The sequence below is a fragment of the Panthera tigris genome, chromosome F2 (genome assembly GCF_018350195.1).
Source record: "Panthera tigris isolate Pti1 chromosome F2, P.tigris_Pti1_mat1.1, whole genome shotgun sequence".
Taxonomy (NCBI): domain Eukaryota; kingdom Metazoa; phylum Chordata; class Mammalia; order Carnivora; family Felidae; genus Panthera; species Panthera tigris.
The window spans coordinates 66,816,407-66,835,930 of NC_056676.1; the positions used below are offsets into that span (position 1 = coordinate 66,816,407).

The window sequence follows — 19,524 nt, forward strand, 5'->3', positions numbered from 1 at the left end:
TTTTGTTGCCTGTGCTTTTGGTGTCAGATCCAAAAAATCATTACCAAGACCAATGTCAAGGAGCTTTTTCCTCTGTTTCCTTCTAAGAGTGTTAAAGTTTCAGGTCTTACACTTGAGTCTTTAATCCATTCTGAGTTGATGTGTGTGTGTGTGGTGTAAGATAAGCATCCATTTCATTCCTTTCCTGTGGCCATCCAGTTTTCCCAACACCATTTGGTGAAGAGACTTTCCCCATTGAGTAGTTTTGGTGCTTTCCTTGAAAATTCGTTGACCATATGTGTGTGGATTTAAGATTTTCTCAGTGCATTTCCTGCTGAAGAAAGAGGCAAGTGTGATTAGGTAATAAGAAGAATCATGTTTAACACTCATTTGATAGTAAAACAAAGCCAGTAGAGTTTTTCCTGCTCTGCAGGTACTGGGCTAGGCCCCCTGTCTCTCCTGTCTTTAACAGAAGTAGTGGAGATGGAGAGGATTTCCATTTAAAGTGCAGAGGCACCACCTAGAGTGCTTCTGTGGGCTGTCCTGGGCCACTATTGGCACATTTCCTACTGTTTACCCAGGCTGGCTCCAAACACCTGAATGTTCTCCACGTGCAGTTACCAGACACGGCAACCGTTTTCTGCAGCCCGTGGTTTTCTTGGTAGGGAGCTTATGATTCTCTTCCTCTCCCTCAAGACTCTTTCCCCTGAGTAGGGCTGTAGAGTGAAACCACTTTGCTGGGAAGCAAAGAGGGAAGCAGGCTTACAGCCTAGAACAGCCTCTGGGTTTTGTCTGGGCACGTGGGAAGGCAGAAAACCTCCTGAAAAAGTCCCTGACCCGCTCAAGTGTGGTGGGGACCCCCAGAAGCCTCGCAGATGCACACAAGGGTAGTCACAGCCAACCCAGACCTCCCATTTCCCCATACTTGAGCATCAGCATAATCTTGAAATCATGTCAGAATTTGAGGTGTTGGGAGGGTCTCCAAGACCGTGGCCCAACCCTCCGTGGGGAGAACCCCAGGAATGAGTTTAATTTCCTATCAGCTGGGAGGAAGAGAACCTTAAAATGAAGTCGAATTATAGATAATAATTATTGGACACTGCCTGTCCCAAATGTAGTGGCTAAATGTCCGGAGCCTCTCACGGCCGAGAGGAGTGAACTCTGTTGGCAGCCTGCACCCTGAACATACCCCAAAACATGCTACAGGGGCCCAGAGCTGAGAAGGAGAACAATGTAAGCTCAGGCTTTTCTCCAAGCAAACCCAGAGCATTGCCAGAACAGCCAGCAGCAGATCCAGGTTTTGTGGGGCCTGGAGCTTAGAAATTCGTGGCTGTCTTGGGACGCCGGGGTGACTCAGTTGATTAAGCGTCTGACTTCAACTCAGGTCATGATCTCATGGTCCATAATTTCTAGCCCCATGTTGGGCTCTAGGCTGACAGCTCAGAGCCTGGAGCCTGCTTCAGATTCTGTGTCTCCCTCCTCTCTACCCCTCCCCTGTTCGTGCTCTGTCTCTCTCTGTCTCTCAAAAATGAATAGACGTTAAAAAAATTTAAAAAAAAAGAAATTTGTGACCATCTTTAAAGGATCAAAAAGTATAAACTACCAGCTATAAAATAAATAGGTCATACAGATGTGATGTACAGCATGGTGACTACAGCTAATATTGCTGTGCTGCAAATTTGAAAGTTCCTGAGAGTAGATCTTAAAAGTTCTCATCACAAGAAAAAACAACTTGTAACTATGTATGATGATGGATGTTACCTAGACTTAGATCACTTAGTGGTGATCATTCCATACTACATACAAGTATCGAATCATTGTATTGTACTCCTGAAACTAATATAATGTTATATGTCAGTTATACCTCAAACAATGAAAAAAAGAACACAAAATTACAAGTATAAAAATAGGAACAAAGCAAATATTTAGAGGCACCTGGGTGCCCCAGTCAGTTGAACGTCAGACTCTTGATTTTGACTCAGGTCTGATCCCAGGGTCGTGGGATTGAGCCCTGCGTCGGGCTCTGTGCTGACAGCATGGATGGGATTCCCTCTCTCCTTCCTTCTCGGCCCCTCCCCCTTCTCTGTCTCTCAAAAGAAGTAAGTAAACTTTAAAAAAAAGATTATTTCTCCTTCTGTCCCTCCCCCACTCTAAAATAAAATTTAAAAAAAATTAAAAAGCAAATATTTCAATTAGTTATTTAGAATAAGAAAAGAAACCCCATATTGCTAACTTAAAAAAAAAAAAAGGTTTATTTATTTTGAGAGAGAGAGAATGCATGCGAGGCATGAGTGAGGGAGGGGCAGAGAGAGAGGAAGAGAGAGAATCCCAGGTGGACTCCATGCTGTCAGTGCAGAGACCAACTTGGGGCTCGATCTCACAAACCATGAGATCGTGATCTGAGCTGAAACCAAGAGTCTGACGCTTAACCCGCTGAGCCACCCAGGCGCTCTGACAGTTGTTTCTATTATCGGTGGTTGGAATGTATAAAACATGCAACTTCACAGACATTCTTGCTGTTTTTATTATTGCCACTAGTTTGTGTCAATAATAAACATACATAAGAATTCTGGTAAATTCAAATGTGTGTGTTGCCATCTCATTTTTTAATTTAAAAAGTATACATTTTATTAATGTAGGGAATAGTGAAAAAACAGGATTTTAATTCTTTTCATCTTTGGGACATTAAGAGCAAGTAGCAAATTACTGTCTCCCTTGGGTTTATGCGGAAGAAACAAAGTCGTGTTGGTATCTTTTAAATGTTTTTATGTGAAAAGTGTGTTTTCATGCAACTTTATATGAAAATTTTATAATTTTTCTGGCTTAAACTGCATTGATGTAGGTGGCATAAGGGAGTGTGACTCTGGCTTTTTCTTTTCTTATTTAGGTTTTTGGAAAATCCTCAGCCAGCAACCACTTGGTTTTAAAAACTTTTGATCAAAAAATCAAATCGTATTGTCAGAGAAATTAGCCATTTGTCATTTTTTTAAAAAAATTTTTTTAATTTTTTTTTTTTTTTTTGAAGGAGAGAGAGACAGAGCATGAGCAGGGGAGGAGCAGAGAGAGAGAGGGAGACACAGATTTCAAAGCAGGCTCCAGGCCCTGAGCTGTCAGGACAGAGCCCCATGCGGGGCTTGAACCCACGAACCGTGAGATCATGACCTGAGCCGAAGTCGGACGCTCAACCGACTGAGCTGCCCAGGCGCCCCAGCCATTTGTCATTTTTAAGATGAACGACTTGAGTGACAGGAGATTCTTTCGGAAACTCACAGGGGGGCCAAAGTGAGACCTCAGCATCAGGTAAGTGCTCGCCTGCCTGGTGCGGGTACTGACTGGGCTACCCACATCGGCTGGCCGGTCTGCCTTCTTTTTCTTTTCCTTCTCACTCTGGGTTCTGTGTTCTTATCCTACAGGAGGTTTCTTCTTGGGGATATTCTAGCTCTATTCTGCCAAAAGGAGATCTAAACAAGAGACGTTGGATACTCCTGAGGTTGGATGATGAATGTGTAATGACTAAGACGTGGAGGCTAGAACACAGGCCTGTAGCAAGATTCTTGTTTTGATATCCCATTCATGCAATTTAATGAGTGCTGTGTGTTTTTAAATTGCGAGCACGTGTCTTGGTTGAACTTGTGTTGAATGTGATGTTTCACTAAATATCCTACTCTCGGGGAGCCTGGCTGGCTCAGTCCGTACAGCATATGAGTCTTGACCTTGGGGTCATGAGTTTAAGGCCCATGTTGGGTGTAGAGCGTGCTTAAAAAACATATACCCTATTCCCAAGTTCTTTTCTAAGGTATGGCATGTTTATAATGAAAATGCTATGCTATCTAGCATATTCCTAACAGAATACTAACCAGGCATTGTTGAAAACTGAATCCTCCATTGAAAATTGTACATGCCAGGGATGCATGTGGGTGGCTGAGTCGGGTAAGCATCCAACTCTTGATTTTCACTCCGGTCGTGAGCTCATGGTCGTGAGAGTGAGCCCCATGTTGGCTTCTACAGTGGGCATAGAGCCTGCTTGTGATTCTCTCTCTCCTCTCCCTCTGCCTCTCCCCCACTCACAGGTACTTTCTCTCTCTCTGTCTCCCTCTGTTTCTCAAAAAAAAAAAAATTAAAAAAAAATATATATATACGTATATATATGCCTGAAGCTTAGAAGAAACTTCCTGCACACTAGCTGCTGACACTTTACTTTTGAAACTTGGTTTCTCCTCTGTGACTCATCTCCTTCCAGTGCCCACCATCAGAGAACATGCTCACATCACCACGGGACACCTGGTCCCGTACTTCCGTGTCAGGATGCTGGGCGAAGCAGTGGCTAGCCACAGAAGTATCTCCAGCAGCTATTCCTAAACCTGAATGCTGGCAAGAACTGAACTACACACAGGAGAGACTGCAATCACACAAATGTATCCCACTACACCAAACGAAGCGTATTCCGGCTTAACTTCACCTACTGAGTCCCCGAAATCCACGCCTTACGGGAGGGGAAGGTGGCGTGGAGCGACACAGTGATCTTAACCGTTTGTGGTTAAGTCCTCTTACTTTTGCAAATTCCACAAGAACACCCGACCCTGTGAGATCACTGTCAAAGGCTTCATCCATCGGAAAGAGCCAATGCACCTGATAGGGCCTGAAGCTTAAGCTTTCTTACCATCACCGTAAATCTGCTTCTCAGAACAGGAAAGGGACTCAAAGGCTAATGCTGTCCAAAGGTTAATTCTTGTGTAGATGGAGCCACCACTCCTTAATCCAGCGGGGTGCGATGGTTACACGTTTAGTCATCTGAACGCAGAACAAGCTGACTCTGGAAAGTCACTTCTGGACTAACAGTTATTTACCGCACGCCCCTTGCCTAGGCACCGTGCCGAGCCAGAGAGAGTGGTTCCCTGCTCCTGAAGGCATCGCTGTTGGTAAAGTGGGTCTCTGTACCCTGCGACGTGCACCACATGTGAGAAATGAACAGTTTAATGGCACATTAACGGAGGCAGGGGTTCCTTCAGATTAGAGGGAGCGGTAGGGACAGGGAGGCAGAATGGTGGGGGAAGGTAGGAGGCAGTGATGCCCAAGCAGAGTTTAAGAATAAGGAGGGGCAGGGCGCCTGGGTGACTCAGCGCCTGATTCTTGGTTTCAGCTCAGGTCATGAACTCACCGTTCGTGAGTTCGAGTCCTGCGTCCTGCTCTGAGCTGACAATGTGGAACCTGCTTGGGATTCTCTCTCTGTCTCCCTCTGCCCCACCTCTGTCTCCCTCTCTCTCATTCTCAAAATAAATAAATAAAAATTTATAATAATAAAAAAAAAGAATAAGGGGGGTTTAGGTGGAGAGGAGGGATAGGAATGCCCTTCTACCTTTTCTCTGGGCTGTGATAGGTCAACTCCTGTAGTGATTTCTTAAAGGCAAATGGACCAACCGGGTGAGTGAAAAGTATCCAGTGGGCAGAAGGAAGATGGACAGTGTGTGCACAGAGTCCTCACTACAGCCAGACAAAGGAAGTGATGAAATCCCTAAGCCCTCCCTTTGGAAATGTCACCAGTCTCTTTGCCCACGAAGCACCCTCTGGTGGAGATACCTTGGAATCCGAACTATAGAAATGATCCTTGAAAGTATAGTCTTTGATACCTTGTAATACAAATACACTCAGACTGAGCCTCTGGAAAAAGCCCCAGGCTTTTAACCTGCACTTCTCTAAGCTCTAGCAGCTGTGTGTTTTACTTCGAAATCTTGGAAAAGAGCTAAAGTGCTAACATAGTATGTACTTTATTACGTGTAGGCAGATACAGAAATTAAACATAGGAGACGCAAAAAAAAAAATGAAAGGAGAAAAATTTAGTATTTCCCCTCTTTACCCACTAGACCATCTCGTATACTCACGTTGCATCATTTTAGAGACCTCTGAACACTGGTGTTGTCAAACTGTGCTTGCTGGATAGCAGTGCCGGGTAATGGTTAAAAATGTAGACTCAGGAGTCAGCTGACCTGGGTACGAAGCCTGGCTGCACCACTTCCTAGCTGTGTAACAACTTTAATAGCCTCTTTTAAAGAACATGAATGATAAAAAACCAGTTCTTGGAAAAGTTCATTACTATACAACATTGAAATTAGTGCCTGGCACCTGATAAGCGCTTTGTAAATGTTACTTACTATTTTTCTCAGCGTCACTATTAAAAATACCTTTAAATCTGGGGTGACTGGCTGGCTTAGTTAGTGGTACATGTGACTCTTGATCTTGGGGTCCTGAGTTCGAGCCCCATGTTCGGCATGGACTCTACTTTAAAAAATACTTTTAAATCTTTTTTTTTTTTTTTTTTTTTTAACATTGTCCTTTAAAAATTTAAAAATCCCAGGTGGGAGGAAAAGGCAAGAGAAGTCTGGAAGGACTTCCTGTAAAAGATGTTCCTAGTTAAATTCGAATTTTCAGAGTTTGCAGAGTGAAGATGAAGGCAACAAGAGTCAGCTCAGCCCTTTCTTAGCTGAACTATGTTATTAAAACTTCTTCATAGATGTTGGGCTTTGCTCTTATGTCTACTTGCCGTCTTTTATCCCAACCCCTGTCCAGAACCCCTTTGTTGTTTCCAGGGTTTTTGCCCCCCGCTTACTGTGTAGAGGAATGTTGCTTCATGGCTGATGTTTGCTCACTCTCCCTTATTTGTCCTCGATCAACCCCACAGTCAAAAAGTAAAGCCAGTCCACTTCCCAGCCTCCCCAGCCATCAGGGGTGGCCTTGGGACCCTTTTGTGTCCCAGAGGGGTAGTGGAAGTCCATGGGGCAGACACTTCTTTCTCTTTGCTCTGCCCTATTCTTTCTGCCTTGGTTTGCTCACAAAGCCTAAAAGCGTAGTGGCCATATTGACACCTCAAGGATAAAAGGGTCATGCTAAGGCTGAGGAGGAGGCTGGTTTACTGCCAAGTTCCCTGAAGGCTACACAAGCCTTGGACTTCCTTTTACATGAAAAAATACGAATCTCCTCACCCACTGTTGAGCTGCTGTTCCTTGGAGGTTTTGTTAATTGCTGCCAAACACATTCGTGTATCTGGATTGGCCACTTCGTAAGGTCAATAGAGCTGAATGAAGAAAGGCCCGTTGGAGAAGGGTAGGCCCCTGAGGGTGTCCAAACCGTGAGAAACCCAAGAACTTTGCTCAGTTGCAACTACTGTGGTGCTGGTTGTTGCTGCCATCTAGTGGCAACAACTTGGAACTAAAACGCTCACCTGGGCCACAGACTGTTTTTCCGCAGATCCTTCTTCTTTCCTTCCATCATTCGTTCATTCATCCATGCACTCACAGACTCACATGTTCATTCTACAGATATTTTATGAGAATGTACTGTATGTGGCGGGTCCTCATAAATACAATAAGGAAATACAACAATGGGGGGAAACCTAGCTCCTTACCCCCCCCCGCCCCCCCTTGAAACTTACACACTGTGGAAAGATAGCCACTAATCAAATCAACATGAAAAATATGACTGGAAGGGGCTCTAAGAGAAGAACATGGTGCTATGAGAATTATTAGTAGGGATTTTCCTTATTGGGGAGATGGATAGGAGGTTAGAGAAGGCTTTCCTGAGGATGTTCTGACTGGCCTTAGCAAGGGAATTTTCTGGGCAGTGAGACCCATCATGAAAGTGAGCTCAGCAAAGAGAGGGAGTGTGTTGAGTACAGAGGAATAAGAGAGGACCATGTGTTTAAGTTATTACTTGGTATTAAGCATTCTAGTGGGTTTTTTTTAATGTTTATTTCTTTTGAAAGAAAGAGAGAGAGTGCAAGTGGGTTAGAGGCAGAGAGGGAATCCCCAGAAGGCTCCAGGCTGTCAGTGCAGAGCCTGACATGGGGCTTGATCTCACAAACCATGTGATCATGACCTGAGCCAAAATCAAGAATAGGATGCTTAACCAACTGAGCCACCCAGGTGCCCTTAGGCATTCTAGTTTTTTGAATTAAGACTATGGTTGTTAATTATAATGATTATCATATAATAATGACCTGATCATAAGCTGAAAAGATACAGGCTAACAGACAACTAGAGAACACTCAACCACCAACAGCGGAACACACATTCTTCTCAAGTGCATGTGGAACATTCTCCAGGATAGACCATATACTATGTCACAAAATAAAGCCTCGATAAATCTAAAAGGCAGGGTTGAAAGTATATATAGTATGTTCTCTGGCCACAATGGAATGCAATTACTAACGAGTTAAAGTGAGAACTTTTTCCATATACTATGTCACAAAATAAAGCCTCGATAAATCTAAAAGGCAGGCTTGAAAGTATATATAGTATGTTCTCTGGCCACAATGGAATGCAATTACTAACGAGTTAAAGTGAGAACTTTTTATATTTTAAAATATTGTTGGGGCACCTGGGTGGCTCAGTCAGTTAAGCATCCGACTTTGACTCAGGTCATGATCTCATGGTTTGTGAGTTTGAGCCACACATCGGGCTTTGTGCTGACAGCTCAGAGCCTGGAGCCTGTTTCAGATTCTGTGTCTCCCCCCCCCCCCCCTTCTCTGCACCTACCCTGCTCGTGTGCTCTCTCTCTCTCTCTCTGAAAAATAATAAAATTTAAAACTTTTTAAAAATAAAATAAAATAAAAATGTTGTTAAAATTTGCTATTTGGGGGGCACCTGGGTGACTCGAGAGCGTCCAACTCTTGATTCCAGCTCAGATCATGATCCCAGGGTCATGGGACTGAGCCCTGTGTTGAGCTCCATGCTGGGTGTGAAGCCTGCTTAAGATTCTTGCTCTTCATCTGCTCCTCTCCCCAGCTTGTGCTTCCTCTCTCTCTCTCTCTCTCTCTCAAAGAAAAAAACTTGCTATTTTTGAATTTTTACAATTTTAAACATTACAAAGTCTCAAGCTCTGGGTATCATAATATAAATTATTCAAATCCCATTCCCCTAATGGAACATTCAATTATGGCATAATGTACTTTGTAATGTGACCGTGTAACTCTTTATAGAATAAAGCAAAGCTTATGAAAAAATTCCTTACCATCTTGGGGCTTTATTTCAAATGCCCTGACATAAAATAAAGGGAGTAAAAATAATAGTACGTTACCAGTGAAATAAACAAAGGTGTGCAGTCCACTCAGGAAGCTGTGAGACCAGGTCTAGGGCACTGTCACTGACACCGAGAGTAGGGGATTCTTTGGGGGAACTGTGCGGCAGGTAAAGTCCATTCAAAATGGAGGTGGCTTTGTTGTGAGTGCTGAGGGCAAGGGGAGGCATAAGTAAAAGAAAAGTCTCAGGTTTGTGACATGAGCAACTAGAGAGACTGGCAGGGGCATTTCATGAGCTAAAGAGGAGTGGGGGGAACACAGGCTGAGTTCAATTTTGGAAGTGTTGAATGTGAAGTGTCTGGGAAACATCAAATATGGTGGCAGGGGGGCCGATGAGAGGAGGTAGACAGGTGTACCCATGGGAAGAAGCATTCAGTGAGGTAGGAGGAAAAGCAGTAGAACGTGTTCTTCAAAATGAAAGACAGGGATGGCTTCCTCTCTCCTCCATGCTCACAAAACACTTGAAACTGCAACCCCAATAGCACCTAAGTAATGGCATCAGAGGTATTTGGGAGTGTACGTATGACTCAGAATAGAGATCCGTGGAGGGAGGTTAGCAAACAGTTGTTCAAAAATTGCAGAAGTGATGCTAAAATGAATGAACAAATGAAGAGGCACCTAGGGGAAGGGAAAGGCATTCCAGGTGCAGCCGGCGAAGTGGAGGACAGAAGGAAGAGAAAAATAAGAACGTGAAAAAAATTATTCCTCTTTATTTCTAGACTCCAGGGTCTATCAAGCCATGGAGGAAAGCTCTTGTGTATACGGCCAGCCCAACACCATTTGGAACCTCCCTCCTACATGAAAACTGACAGCCCTTAAACAACCGAATGCAGCCTCTCTTATAAGAAGCTGGTGGGATAGTCCCTTGGTCTTCCACGTGTTGGCATCTCATCAATAAGAGGCGGTAACAAACTCATCTCCAGCTGGGGTCTCTCGGACAACAACTCTAATGGATATTTTTAATTCATATGGAAATCAATAATTCTGGCCACTTCAGGAAAAGCAGTTTGTGATACAGTTTGCCTCCTCTCTCTCTCTCCTTTTCTCTCCAGTTAATTTCCGTGACCTACTTCTCCTTTACTAAGTAGTTATCTTCTTCTGCATTTGAACCCACGGGTTGTCTAAAAGCTTGTTTACTATCGTCACTGCTGGTTGCTTTTGCTTTGTTGTCATTTTAATGAGTTCACAGGGTAGAAGTGGTGGGGAAAGTGAGGTCATGTGCTTCAGGGAAGGTGGATCAAGGTGGCCATGCACAAGTGGGGCTCATTTGTAAAACTTTTTTAAAGGACCATTTCTAACTCTCAAATATTTAGTTTTCAAATCTACCCCCCAATATTTTGTTTACTTCAGATTAAAAGTAGGATATATCTGGGTCAAAGTCTGCACTACATTATCTTAATTATTGTTGCAAGGTGTTAGACTGACTTTGGAACAGAAGGAAAACCTAGAGGAAAAAACGCTTTCCAAGATATGACTTTTATCACCTCCCACTACAAATAAAATGAAAGGGAGTTTCCATTTGTATGGAACCCAGAAAACAATGTTTTTGCTGCCTTGGGGATCTTCTAAAGATTTTTATAAGATATAAAGCTAACATTTGTTCATCGTATACAATTTGTAACTGGAGAAAAATGTACAAAAGAAAATGGAATCACTTATAATTATATCACATTTAGGGAATCACCGTTCATATTTTAGAGCCTGCCCTAATAAACTTTTTAAAATACATAAATAATATCATCTAAGGCATAATTGTATATTTTCAATTTAACACTGCAAAAGGAGTAACTTCCCATGTCATTAATATTTCTTATAATCATGACCATTGTTTAATATTTCCATCTAAAGGATGTAATCATAATCCATTTAACCTTTCATCTGTACATTGAAGTAAAACAGTAAGGAGTCTTAGTTTATAATTCTTTGAATTTCTAATCATTCTACATTTATGGAATGGATTACTGCTTGAATGGGTACAAACATGTTCAAGTCTCTTAGTGATCAATCATTCTCTTAATTACTATAGCATTTGCCAAGAAATGACTGTGACCAGGAACTATATAAAATACTGGGGATATAGCAGTAATTTTCCAGCATTTCTGGCATGCCCTGGACATAGGCTAAGCCAATTCCGGTGAGCAGAGAAAGCCATTAGACAGACACCTAAGTGCTTTTAGTTAGAAGCCATCGGATTGACATATACAGGAATGGAGAGTCCCAAGGGTATATGGGGCACCAAAGAGTCTTCTACTCTATCCCACTTAATTTTTTTTCTCCATGGAATCTGAATTTTAAACATAAAGACAAAACTGACAACAACAACTCTGATCGATACTGAATAGGTGTCAAGAAACAAGAAACTGTTTTAGTCATAGCCTGGTGCCTCCCATACAGAGAGACCTGAGTTGGAAGTCTTAATGAATGTTAACCTCTCTGGGTCCCAACATCTTGGTATAGAATGGTCGGAGGTAAGTAGAATGAATAGGGCTTCTTTACAACTCTTATTTTTCACTATTTGAATTTAGGTGTAGGGGAATTACTCTTTGTCCTCATTAGCTATATCAAAGCATTTCAAGGGGCTATTAATCTACTACCTAACCAGTTCAACTTATTCCATATATCTCTTTTGAGTATCTACTCTTTACTAGCCACTGTTCAAAGCGTTTTATATATATCTATAATCATAGCAATCATCTGAGAAAGTTAACATAAATCCCAGTTCATAGGTGCAGCTTCTGGTTCTGAGAGGTGATATGATTTACTCAGATACTTCTGACTTCCAAACACTGTTTTTTTTTTTTTTTTTATACTGCAGGATAGTGAGTTGGTGACGACTATCTTAAGGAAAAGGAATGAGGAAGCTATAGTTGACTCCTCTCAGCAAATACCGTGGTCACTGACACTGACCTGAGAGCAGCATGAGACTATGGAAACTGTGCCTTTCTCCAAATGCAGCCCATCATTCCAAGTGCACTTCTCTCTTTGGATTCGTGAGCATAACTGAAGAGAGTACACGAGCGTTCTAGCGGATATCGACTAATTTTAAGTTTTCGAGCCCAGAGAATTCCTTGTTTTAACTAATCTCCCGTTAAACCGAAGCAAGGCATGGTCAACCACAACAAAGATGGCGGCAGCAACGTCTCCACGGCAACGGCGACGCATTTGTCCGCAAGCGCATCAACCTTTTGTTCCGGCCTGCCATTTTTACTTCACTTCCGGCTCCGGCGGGCGGTGTGCGCGCAGCTCTTCCTGTCGCTGCTGCGGTGGAGATCCCGGTGCTGGTGAGTGGAGTCTGAGTGAGTCTCGCGGAGGGACTCGGAGAGAATGGGGCACCAGCAACATGGAAAGGGAAGGTGGGAAGAACGCGGCTGTTGTCGCAGTTGTGACTGAGCCTCGGTTTACCCAGCGATACAGGGAATATCTCGAGAAGCAGAAACTCTTGGATAGACAGCACCGTGTGGCAAAGATGCCGGATGGCACCGTGGCGCTACCCGTGCTGGGCGAGGCTCTCCGTGAACAGCACCTGCGGGAGCTGAGGAATTGTGTGGCCCCAGGCAGCACCTGTATAGTAACCCAGCTCCTGGATCCTGTTCCCTCCAAGAAGGCTCAGAGTTGTGCACCTGCCCAAAGGCTGTGTCTTGAAGTGAGTCGCTGGGTAGAGGGCCGGGGAGTGACGTGGTCAGCTGAGTTGGAGGCTGATTTGCCCCGATCTTGGCAGCGACATGGTAACCTCTTGTTGCTGAGTGAAGACTGTTTCCAAGCCAAGCAGTGGAAAAATCTGGAACCAGAACTCTGGGAGACTGTTGCGTCGGCCCTTGGCGTCCGTCGTGTGGCCAAACGAGGGCGGGTATCACCAGACGGCACTCGAACACCAGCCGTGACTCTGCTGCTGGGCGACCATGGCTGGGTAGAGCATGTCGATAATGGGATCCGATATAAGTTTGACGTGACCCAGTGCATGTTCTCCTTCGGAAACATCACCGAGAAGCTTCGAGTGGCATCGCTGCCCTGTGCCAGAGAGGTGCTGGTGGATCTCTACGCAGGGATTGGCTATTTTACGTTGCCCTTCCTGGTCCATGCTGGTGCCGCCTTCGTCCACGCCTGTGAGTGGAACCCCCATGCTGTAGTTGCCCTGAGAACTAATCTTGAGATCAATGGAGTGGCACATCGGTGCCAAATACACTTTGGGGATAACAGAAAACTGAAGCTCTCAAACATTGCAGACAGGGTGAACCTGGGGCTGATTCCCAGCTCTGAAGAAGGCTGGCCCATTGCCTGCCAGGTGCTAAAACAGGATGCTGGGGGCATTTTGCATATCCACCAAAATGTGGAATCTTTCCCAGGGAAGAATCTCCAGCCTCTTGGAAGCAGTGAAATGGAGAAGGAGCATTGGCCTTATCCTCAGCAAATTATCACCAACCAAGGGACAAATGGAGCTACCGGGGATTCTAGGAGAAAGACACTGCCAGCAGCCACCAAACCAGAGTGGCAGAGGTGGGCAGAATCTGCAGAAACTCGTATTGCCACCCTTCTGCAGCAGGTGCATGGGAAACCATGGAAGACACAAATCCTGCACATCCAACCAGTGAAATCCTACGCTCCCCATGTGGACCACGTAGTCTTGGATCTGGAATGCCGCCCCTGCCCTCTAGTTGGCTAGAGAAGGTGGATCCTGAGACCCAAGGATCTACATGTGAGTGAACCTTAATACGTAAGTTTAGGCTGGGTTCTCACTCCTCTTTTCTCCTGGCAACCTATTTTAATATTTTGTGGCCCTGAATGCAGGCTCTAGACCAATCCGAGTCATTGCATTTGTCTTCTGTTAACACATTGAGAATGAACTACATATCTGGGAGAAGCAGTATGGCTCATTAAAATGAGGCCGGGGCGTTTCTGACTTCTGACTTCAGTTCTGTCTTACCTTGGGTGGGTGATTCCAATATTCTTTTGGCCTTGAATTTCCTCACTTGCAAAATGAGGATTTCTTTGAATGGTCTCACATGGCTGTTATCTAATAAGCAGTTGTTATCTAATAAGCCTTGGTTATTTTAGAGTGAAAGACACAGTGCTGTTTCCAAAATCACTCCGGCTACAATATGGAAAATCAGCCAGAGTGGGGCCAGGATGGAAGCAGGCAGACCGGTGATGAGATTTCTGTGGTTGTCCAGGCAGGAGATGGTGGTGGCCTGGACTAGGGTGGTGGCAGTGGGAAGTGGATGGATTTGAGATATAAAATTGATGAGACTAAGCAATAGAGTCCAAATCAAAGCAATCGAATGGTGCAGCTTTGTTATTAAGACTGAATTAGGGAAGGAAAAGGATAAGAATTACTGTAGTGTATTAACTTCATTCCCTTGCTTTAGCGTTGCTAAATGAGTGTTGGGGAGGATGTCTTATGTATCAGGTTTGTTGTTGTAGAAAAGAGGTTAAGAATGACTGCTTTAAATTATAGGGAAACTAGCTTTCCAGCTTTAAGCTTGTACAAAAAGCTAGCTATTTTATTCGAGGGAGGGAGGGAGGGAGAGAGAGAGAGAGAGAAAATCCTAAGCAGATTGCATGCTCAGCACGGACTCCAGCGCGGGGCTCGATCTCACAACCCTGAGAGAGAGAGAGAGAGAGAGAGAGAGAGAGAGAGAGAGAGAGAGAGAGAGAAAGAAAATCCTAAGCAGATTGCATGCTCAGCACAGACTCCAGCGCGGGGCTCGATCTCACAACTCTGGGAGTTGGACAATCAACCTACTGAGCCACCCAGGTGCTCCTAAGTTGGCTATTTTTAAAGTTCAAATTAAAATCTTAGATTTTAACAGGCCTCAGATTCCCTTTTCGTGTTCCTTCTCAGGTGGACATCAGGGCCAACGTGAGGAGCTCTAGGGAGTGAGAGATATTCTGCAGGGTTTCTCAAGCGTCACTTTGTTTTGTAACTGCCAGCACCATTGTGTGCCCCTGGAATGACTGATCGCAGAGAAGCACTGGTTACCTTTGGAATGACTAATAGTTGAGAATCGCTTTTCGGAGCTGTGTTTTCGTGCACTTCGAAGCCATCTGGGCTTGTTTGCCTGATGAAGGACGCACAGGGAAGTTGTGCTTTCTCAGGATTATGACTGTGTCTGGCATTCAGCTTGTTGGGCTCGAGCTGGGGCTGCTCGTCCTTCTCGGGACAGCGTCAGTAAGGACAGGATTGGTGCTGTTTATGCTTCCACGCAAATTAAGTGCCTGCTGTCTATATGAGCTGCAGATGCATTCGATACAGACCCTGTCTCTGAGGCATTCACAACCTAGCAGCAGAGATAACACAAAAACTCAGAGCTGGAATACAGTAGGTACCGTAAGAGTGATAGCACCATGTAGAAGTGCAAAGGTGAAGAAAAGTTTTCAGAATGGGGAAGCCTTCAGAGGGGTAGTGTTTGACCCGGCTCTTAAAAACTGGGTAAGATTTTGTTAGTGAGTCAGGCTGGAAACAGATGCTAGCGGAAGAAAATAGTGCAGAGAGTTGGCTCAGAAGATGTTTGGAGCACCGTCACTAGAGCAGTCTGGAACAGAAGAAGCAGCGAGAGATGTGTTGAAGATGGAGGTCGTTGTAAGGATTAAAAAGAACAGTGTCCGGTACCCAGTAAGCCCCCAGGAAGTGGTAGCCGTCGTGGGATCCCACCGCAGAAGGGGGCCTGACTGGTCCGTTACCATCCCGCCGAGTGGCCTGTGTTTGCCTGAGTCCTCTCCTCTTCCCCATATTGGTTTCTGACACGCGTGCCTGCAGCTTTTGTGCCTCCGGCTAAAAATGCCACGCTGGGACTGGAGGCAGCGTGGGGAGGAAGGAAGGCAGGGGAGAAACAGGGAGGACGGGGGGTCAGGGAGCCACGTGGCTAGGGGCTGAGGAGTTACCTTTCTGACCCAAGCTATGGATGGGCCGCTGACCTCAGATACACCTGACTGGTCTCGTTCGACCTGTTACGTACACATCAGGCCTTGAGTGTTCAGTGGTCAAAGAAGATTGGCATGGATTCTGCCTTCATGGAATTGAGGTTCCACTCATACACTTTCTGGCCTCCCTTCTTTCTCTGTGACCTGAGGCAGTCTCTCAAGATTTAGTGTCCTGTCTGTACATATGGGTTAACAAGTGTACGTAGCCCGAAGCATACTTGTTAGGGTTAAGCGAGTTAACGGGCCTGAACCGTCAACACCGTCACTGGCACGTAGTGAATACTTCGGTCTTCGTGTAAGGTGAACTGCCCGGTTCCTACTTTGGGTGTGAGGAATAGCTGTACATTTGCTTTAGTTAAAGTAGAAGGTCCTTGTTTTGAAAAGCCATTCACTGATTGATTGGGATGTACCGCGTACTCTCGCTGTCAGGCACTGTGCTGAGGGCGAGAGACACAGAGGTGAGTAAAGCTGAGTCCTGGGGGGCATGTGACTCTTGATCTCTGGGTTGTAAGTTCAAGCCCCATGTGAGGTGGGGCAAGTACTCAAAATCTTTAAAAAAATAAATAAAAAAAAGCCGAGTCCTGCCCAAAATGGGAGGGATCACTTTTGGTGACGGGGACACAGAGGAAACAATGTTAATACTGGGCACTAAGTGCTGAGACAGAAACAGACGGGTGTTCACGGGCACACACAGTGGAGGCAGCCGTCCACGTTCGGGGGTGTGGGTTAGGGGAAGTGGAGGGTGTGGCTGGGAAGGTGGGAGCAGGGACGCTTCACTTGAGACTTAAAGAATGAGCCGGAGGGGCGCCCGGGTGGCTCGGTCAGTTAAGTAGCCAGCTGTCTTGGTTTCGGCTCAGGTCATGGTCTCCCAGTTTCATGGGTTCAAACCCCGAGTTGGGTTACTGTGCACTGACCGCACAGAGCCTGCTGGGATTCTCCCTCTCTCTCTGCCCCTCCCCTGCTCCCGTTCTCTCTGTCTCTCTCAAAATAGGTAAATAAACTTGAAAAAAAAAAAAAAAAGAATGAGCTGGAGTTATGTGTGAATGGAAGAAAGTAAGGGTCCCCTAAGCCTTTTCTCCACCTTGAGTGTGTCCGTTTACGTTACAGTCTTCTCCGAGCACTTGCTGGATTGGCCTGGTCAGAAAGAGGCACCTAATGGAACCAAGGAAAAAAGACTGAAAGGATCAGGAGGCTCATGGAGGCTTGGTCACCTCAGTCCGGGAACGTTTAAAAGTGCTGAAGCTTCCTCCGTGAGCATCAGTATTAGTTGTCACTTAGTGCACCACTTGATGGAGAGGTTGTGATTAAAAAAACAGTGACGATAACTTTTTTAAACTCCCTCAACTATGACTTGCTTTATTCATTAACTTCATGATTTTAATAAGTGATGCGCATCTCTTGGGAGTATAATGCATGCATGTTAAATATAAAAACATAGAAATTTGAAATGATGAGAAACACATAAATAGCATTTTGAATTCACTTTCTCCCACCCTGGACACGTGTCGATATATGTCATTCTGAACAGCCTCGGGGTGTGGCCACTTCACACTGGGCAAGCCGTGACACTCGTCATTTTCTTGGCCTTTGGTAGTGTCCTCTTGTGCGCACTGATCATTACTCAGCTGACGCTTCAGGGGATGGTCGGCAGATCTCGGGACTTCTCCGTGGCCCTCTCCCGTTTGGCATTCCAACCTCTAAACTTGTTAACTGGGCTCCTGGGACTCCCAGTACCATCTCCACCTCAGGGAGTTGGCTGGGCTCCACCCGGCTTCCCCCTCGTCCTGCCACAGCCGGGGAACTTTTTCTCCAGGCAGTAGGCTGGAGCGATTAAACCATTAAATGGCTCGCCTTGTTTTTGTCTCCCATGGATCATTGTCCTTCATTGCCTTGAGGATAGTTGTTTCTTATATTTTGTGTAGCTTTTTTTTTTTTTAACTCTTTAGAAGTTTATAATAGTGTATAAATTTACTAGTTTTCACAATCACTGAAGAAACTCACGTTAGCAATAATAAATACAGATCAATACTTAAGCTGACACAAAACTTCAACATACAAAGTTCATAAGAATTTCTTACCACAATTGTGTTAGGATCCCTACCTATATTATAAACTGAATGTAAAACTATTAACACTAAGTACAGGGGAAATTTTCTGATGAGATCTGAGACTGCCTGCAAGATTACTTGATCAACAATCACATAATTTCAGAGAGGGCCCAAACTGTCAGAATAGGTATTTGCTTCTGGCTTTTTGAAGGTGAAGGTTGAATCAAAGGCAAATAGAAAATAACGAATATGAGGCTACAACTGCAGTTTGGAACATACCACACACACGCACACGCACGTATCCACCACACTTATGTACCCTGTCGTCTCCTGGATGGAGTGGCCCATGCGACGAAGCTCTCTGTACGCTATTAGGTAGGTATTTATAGATGGACAGACAAGACGGTCCTAGTTTCCTTTTTTAGTAATTGAATTTTGTTTTTTTAAATGAAAGCTATATGTATGCATAGTTTCATAACTCAAGCGAAGGTCAGCAAAACTTGATGAGTAAACCTGCAGCTGCACAACACCAAACAAAGCAACTGGCTCCGTCCTACACGGCTCCTTTTCTCTTGTTTTTGTGTCTTCTGTCAACAATTTCAGCTGGGCCCATGTGCCAAAGGGGATGCAGGATCTCAGCAACATGTACCAGCAGGAGCCATGAGAGTACGTATGGAACTGAGCCCTGAGACTGCTGGGTGAGGAGCAGTTTGCGTTCATGTAGGACTCCACTCCCCCATCATTATAGTCTGAGGAGACCTAGGCCATGGGAACATTTCGAGGAACACCCTACTAACCTACTATACTTACGGCATCATACTCATTAGGCCAGAGACACAGCGAGCTAGTATATTGTACTCCGAATAATCACTAATACCATCCAGCAACCTGTTCCATCAGTGAAATTTTTAGGGCTACTGGTCTGCTTGAATGCCAAGATTGCTCCTTCACGGTAAAGAACAGATTTTTCCATCTCACCCACTCATCAGTGTTCCTCCGTCAAGGAAGCACGCCAACCTCTGTATGCTCCTTTGTGGGAATTCGGGACTTGGGAATACTGCTCTGACTCCTCTCCTGGGTGATATAGAAAGCCGCCAGTTTTCAGTGGGATCCACAGCACATAAAGTCTCTGTAGCAGGTACAGGTTGCGGTGTAATTAGCTTTGTTTCATGGACCATTCAACCCAGGAGATTCTATGGTACAAGAGTATCTGTGATAAGCAAAGCAGCCATGGAAGTTTAGGACAAGCTCCAATGGGAAAATCACAAGGTAGTCTCAAGTGGATGTCTGTAGCAAGGCCAGATGGTATGCAGCAGAGAGCCAGGCGTCATCCAAAAATGGCTCCTGGCATGCTAATGGGCGTTGGTAGAATCTGAGCATCTTCTGGGACTTCGGGTAACCATGTAGCCAGAGTTGCCCATCATGAGCTGAGTTTTGTCAGACCCTTCAAGTCAAACCATCATAAGGTGGAAGTGGTACATCTGGGATGGATGGCGAGAGCCAGAGGAA

At 44.9% G+C, this 19,524-nt stretch overlaps 1 protein-coding gene across 3 annotated transcripts; it reads left to right on the forward strand.

Moving 5' to 3' along the window:
• Nucleotides 1–12,173: 12,173 nt before the first annotated feature.
• Nucleotides 12,174–17,311, forward strand: TRMT12 (tRNA methyltransferase 12 homolog). 3 transcript variants are annotated; one of them, XR_444210.3, is made up of 2 exons: nucleotides 12,174–13,760; nucleotides 17,075–17,311. XR_444210.3 is itself a non-coding variant. In XM_007076831.3 (2 exons), the coding sequence occupies exon 1, from the start codon at nucleotides 12,174–12,176 to the stop codon at nucleotides 13,707–13,709; it is 1,536 nt and encodes a 511-aa protein (XP_007076893.2). In that variant the 3' UTR covers nucleotides 13,710–13,742; nucleotides 17,075–17,311. The 3 variants fall into 3 exon arrangements, 1 of the variants encoding a protein (XP_007076893.2); XR_006212937.1 differs by lacking the exon at nucleotides 17,075–17,311 and adding an exon at nucleotides 14,889–16,823; XM_007076831.3 differs by having other exon boundaries at nucleotides 12,174–13,742.
• The last annotated feature ends 2,213 nt before the right edge of the window (nucleotides 17,312–19,524 follow it).